Source organism: Sinocyclocheilus anshuiensis, unplaced genomic scaffold, assembly GCF_001515605.1.
Source record: "Sinocyclocheilus anshuiensis isolate Anshui unplaced genomic scaffold, SAMN03320099.WGS_v1.1 scaffold1906, whole genome shotgun sequence".
Lineage (NCBI taxonomy): Eukaryota > Metazoa > Chordata > Actinopteri > Cypriniformes > Cyprinidae > Sinocyclocheilus > Sinocyclocheilus anshuiensis.
Genome location: NW_015546187.1, coordinates 430934 through 436325, shown reverse-complemented (window position 1 = coordinate 436325; position 5392 = coordinate 430934). Strand labels below are relative to the sequence as shown.

The following is a 5392-nucleotide window of genomic DNA, read 5'->3' as shown; positions in this document are numbered from 1 at the left end:
AGCTGAATAATGACACTATTTTCCTCTGTAGAGCTGCTTCACTTTGCAACATCAACACAGTTATTGAACTGAATTGTATCAACACTGAACTGACTTGACTTTTTTTTGCTGAATTGTACTTTTTCTTAATGGATGAACTTGACCCAATTTTTGAACTGTACTGAATCAACACTGAACTGACTGGAGCTAAATATGACACTATTGTTTTGTTAGAGCTGCTTTACAGCATCATTTTGATTATATTTGATGATGTTTGCATCATTGATTCTCTTGGTTCTGTTTTCTGATTAATACTGTGAAGATGCTTTGAAACAACCTCCGTTGTGTAAAGCACTATATAAATAAAGGTGACTTGAATTGACTGAACTTAAAAATAAAGGTTCCAAAAGAGTTGCAGAAAATCCATAGAAGAACCACACTATAAATAACCTTCTGTAGAGTAGAAAGGTTCCATGGTTGTTAAAGGTTCTTAATGGAACCATAGATGCCAATAAAGAACCTTTATTGTTAAGAGTGTATCCCTTCACACTCTTAAAAATAAAGGTTCTTCATTGGCATCAATGGTTCTATGAATAACCTTGAACATCAATGGAACCTTTTAAATGCAGAAAAGTTTCTTTATAGTCGAAAAAGATTCTTTAGATTTTTAAAATGTTCTTCAAAATGGTCGTACAACCCCAATTCCAGAAAAGTTGGGATGTTTTGTGAAATGCCATAAATTCAAGAATATGAAAAAAATTCTAATGTTTTTACTGACCGTCTTAAAAATAAAGGTTCTTCATTGGCATCAATGGTTCTATGAATAACCTTGAACATCAATGGAACCTTTTAAATGCAGAAAAGTTTCTTTATAGTCGAAAAAGATTCTTTAGATTTTTAAAATGTTCTTCAAAATGGTTCTTTTAGGAACTGTTCACTGAAAGTTTTTTTTTTTTTAACCAAAAAAGGTTCGGCATCACTGCAAAAACACCATTTTGGAACCTTTATTTTTAAGAGTGCACAGTAGTTTTTTTCATATGAGCTGCCAAAATTCTGTACTAAATGCTCCTGTATATTAAGGAGATGCACAAAAAGAGTGCTAATGCGAATATCTTAAATATCTTCTGAAAAAAGCGAGGAGTTGCAGATGTAGGGTTCTTTTTGGCCCTCATCTTCTTCCAGCAGTTTCTCAAGGGCCAGAGTGCCCTCTGGGGCCTGGGGAGTCTCCACCTGCTGAGGCTCAGGTTCTGGTGAGATTACTGGCAAGGTCAGAGGCACTGGGAAGAACTGAGGGGTCGTCAGGGCTGCTGGCATCGAGGGGGCCTGCATGACGGAGCTGGAGATGGTGGATAAAGGCTGAGCCCAAGGAATGTATGTCAAGGAGGAGTCCGGGACCTCCACCTGAGGCAGGGATGAGCTGGAAGTGCTCATGGTCTAATAGGGAACCAGATAAGAGATGAGTTAGCATCTCCAGACACCGAAAATAAAAGCAGTGGCTTAGTGTCACTCTGTGGCTCACCGCAAGGTTAGTGAAGAGAGGTGTGTGTGTAAACGTCAGCATAGGGGAAGGGCCCACCACAGTGTAACTGGGACAGATTGGCTGGACATACATGTCTGTGTGGGGCGGGACGGCAGGGTCGTGGTGTTGGTCTGGAGGAGTCCAGTGACTCAAAGGCTGAAGGGCAGTTGTGCTGGTGGTCTGGGCAATCCATCCTGTGCAGAGCCCACCGACATCTACTAATGAATCATTTAGGCTGCTCTGGTTGGCTTCTACAAAGCTGGAAGACCCTTTCAGAGAGGAAAATAAGCATGAAAAATATTTGCATTAATCAGTGACCAAAAAAAGTTAATATGTTACTTACCAGCATGTGTGTATGATGGCAGAGTGTTGCTGGGAACCATCACCTAGAAAAAAGTATCCCATTTAATATAGTTTTCTCTTTTTTTGTATGAAACTATATAACAGCAAAAAATTATTATCTTAGTATTTTCATCTTTTCTAGTATAAATATCTAAATATTCTTGAATCAAGAGAAGCAAAATAATTTAATATTAAGTCTTGTTTTCTGAAAAATCTACCAAAATGATTTATGATTTAAAAAAATGAAAAAAACATCAGTGCAGTAAGAAAAATAAACTTAATTCAAAGGAAAAACAAGATTACTTTTTCTGACCCCATTGGCAAATATTTGTTCCTGTTTTAAGCATAAACTCACTTAATTTTAATTATTAATTTTGATAATTTTTCAGAAAACAAGACTTAATATCTTAAGTAATTTTGCTGCTCAAGTAAATGTATCTTGATTTAATCATTTTTAATGTTTGTAACAAAATTATTATGGTTAACTAATACTAAAACAATTAAAAAAACATTTTTGTTACTTGAAATAAAATAAACTTTAACTGAAATAAAATAACTAAAATTAAAATGAATGAATACTATATAGACATTTTTAAAAACAACTATTTTGTAAATATAAACAAATTTTGATTTTGATGGCTGCAACACACTCCAAAAAAAGCTGGGACAGAGGCACGTTTAACGCCGTGTCCCATCAACCTTCCTTTTAATTACAATGTTTCATTGTTTGGGAATTGAGGATACTAATTGTTAAAAGTTTTGCAAGCAAAATGTTTGTCCAGTCTTGCTTGATACAAGACTTCAGATGCTCAGCAGTCTGTGATTGTCGTTGCCTTTGTGGCTCACCGCAAGGTTAGTGAAGAGAGGTGTGTGTGTAAACGTCAGCATAGGGGAAGGGCCCACCACAGTGTAACTGGGACAGATTGGCTGGACATACATGTCTGTGTGGGGCGGGACGGCAGGGTCGTGGTGTTGGTCTGGAGGAGTCCAGTGACTCAAAGGCTGAAGGGCAGTTGTGCTGGTGGTCTGGGCAATCCATCCTGTGCAGAGCCCACCGACATCTACTAATGAATCATTTAGGCTGCTCTGGTTGGCTTCTACAAAGCTGGAAGACCCTTTCAGAGAGGAAAATAAGCATGAAAAATATTTGCATTAATCAGAGACCAAAAAAAGTTAATATGTTACTTACCAGCATGTGTGTATGATGGCAGAGTGTTGCTGGGAACCATCACCTAGAAAAAAGTATCCCATTTAATATAGTTTTCTCTTTTTTTGTATGAAACTATATAACAGCAAAAAATTATTATCTTAGTATTTTCATCTTTTCTAGTATAAATATCTAAATATTCTTGAATCAAGAGAAGCAAAATAATTTAATATTAAGTCTTGTTTTCTGAAAAATTTATCAAAATTTTGTTAGTTTTGTTGGTTTGTTAATTTCTTAAAGAAGAGAAAATATCAGCCAATTAATTTTTTTTTTTTTCAGAAATATATATATATACACATACACTGGGCGATAGCACATGCAGAATGAGAGCTGGCATTGTTTTGATCTAATAACCATGGACTTCCCATGAAAGACATTATCTTGATGGCAGTATATTTCTCTGTACAATTCCAATATATGCCTCCATGTCAATAGTACCTTCACACATATGCCATGCTGTTTGCTCTGCTGCACCCCATACCATGACAGATGTTTGCTTTTGCTTCTGTCGCTGATGAAAGTCTGGATGGTTCCTTTGGTCTTTGGGACTGAGAACTCGAAATCCATTTTTCCCGGAAACAAGTTGAAATGTGGACTCATCTGAGCACAGCACACATTTCCACTGTCTTTTTGACTCTCTGAGATGAGCTCTGGCCCAGAGAACCCAGCGGAATCACTGCATAGAATTGATGTATAGCTTTCTCATAGAGTAACAGAGATTCAAGTTGCATTTCTTGATGCAGCAGCAGACTGTGTTAAGTGACAGCAGTTTTCTGAAGTACTCCTGAGCCCATGTGGCTATATTTAACACAGCAGCATGACGGTTTCTTATACAATGCCATCTGAGGGCACAACGGTCAAGCACATTCAACTGAGGTTTCCTGCCTTGCCCTACATGTACTGTGATTTTTTTCACAATATTACGTGTGGTAGTTGGTGAAAGACCTAAATTCTTTGCAATTTTGCATTGTGAAATGTGATTTTAGATTATTTTTTTGAAACTTCTTTCATGAAATTTGGCATAAAGTGATGAGCCATGATCCAGCTTTGCTTGCAAAGACTGAGATGCTCCTTTTATACCCAAACATGATACCCTGACTTATTTCAAATTCACCTGCATACTGTGAACTGTTTCAAAACAGTTTAACGTTCTATAACCTTTTCACTTTTATTTTGCTTCTGTCCCAACTTTGTTGGAGTGTGTTACAGCCATTAAAATCAAAATTTGTTGTATATATATATAGAAAAAGAGTAACAGGATCAAGAAAGAGCCATGAGCATCGCCCGCAACGATGTTGCTGGATATATCGCAATGCCACGCACAATATGGCGCTGACTTGTTTGGATGTTTTACTGTGAAAAATATTCATATGTGTCAACACATGAAGTTCTGAAAGAAAAATCCTTAGGCGTACTGAATGAATGGTAAATTGTCGACTCAAGTGTAAGTAGAACTGTGAAAAATATTCATATGTGTCAACACATGAAGTTCTGAAAGAAAAATCCTTAGGCGTACTGAATGAATGGTAAATTGTCGACTCAAGTGTAAGTAGAACACGCACTATGTTCATTAGACAGCTCATATTGCTTTGTTTTGAATTGCTCTTGTCACTTAACATGGGCCAGGCATCATTTTACAGTTCAATTTAAAGCATAAAATGTGACAGCTCATGATTTTTACGTTTGGTGCTTGGAAAGTATTGATTTTATGGCCCTGTTTACGCTTCATATCTGTTATTACACATTAACATTTTTCTTGTTTCTTTACAGAGACAAATACTTAAAGCATTCCACCCCGAGGGTTCAATAACTGGATCTAATCGCAGGAAAATGTTTGGACCTTTTACTACAATCAGGATTGGGATCTCAGTGAGTATTGTCCAGAAAACATGGCAACAACAAACACTTAGCCTTAGTTTAACAAAGCTAAAAAAGTTTTCCTTTTATGATGAGCACATTTGAATAGAAGAAACTAAGGTCTCCAAGAGTACATTGAAGACAAGAAAACACTGAAACAGCAACAAACTAGTGCAGACAAAAAGAGACGAGAGACAACTTAAAATAGAGGGAGAAAGGTTACATTGTAGCTATATATTTTACTTAACAAGTCTATTGAAAATTATAATATTACTGCATATTGCTAGGCCAATTTCTACATTGTAATGGATTGTTTTACTCAGTGGACGCTTTAAATTAATCTACATTTATATATCCACATACAGGTGCATCTCAATAAATTAGAATGTCGTGGAAAATTTCATTTATTTCAGTAATTCAACTCAAATTGTGAAACTCCTGTATTAAATAAATTCAATGCACACAGACTGAAGTAGTTTAAGTCTTTG

General features: G+C 36.3%; 1 protein-coding gene across 4 annotated transcripts in view; it reads right to left on the bottom strand.

Annotated features, from left to right (window-relative positions):
• Positions 1-975: 975 nt before the first annotated feature.
• pou2af1 (POU class 2 homeobox associating factor 1) overlaps positions 976-5392 on the bottom strand; it is a 14474-nt gene continuing 10057 nt past the window's right edge. For 3 of the 4 annotated variants that reach the window (XM_016503415.1, XM_016503413.1, XM_016503414.1), the window contains exons 3-5: positions 3030-3072; positions 2687-2955; positions 976-1413 (exon numbers count right to left, since the gene is read on the bottom strand). In XM_016503415.1, coding sequence (XP_016358901.1) covers positions 1093-1413; positions 2687-2955; positions 3030-3069 — 630 coding nt within the window. In that variant the 5' untranslated portion in view covers positions 3070-3072 and the 3' untranslated portion in view covers positions 976-1092. Of the gene's footprint in view, positions 1414-1498; positions 1768-1841; positions 1949-2686; positions 2956-3029; positions 3073-5392 lie in introns of those variants that run through there. The other variant, XM_016503417.1, reaches the window with a different exon arrangement.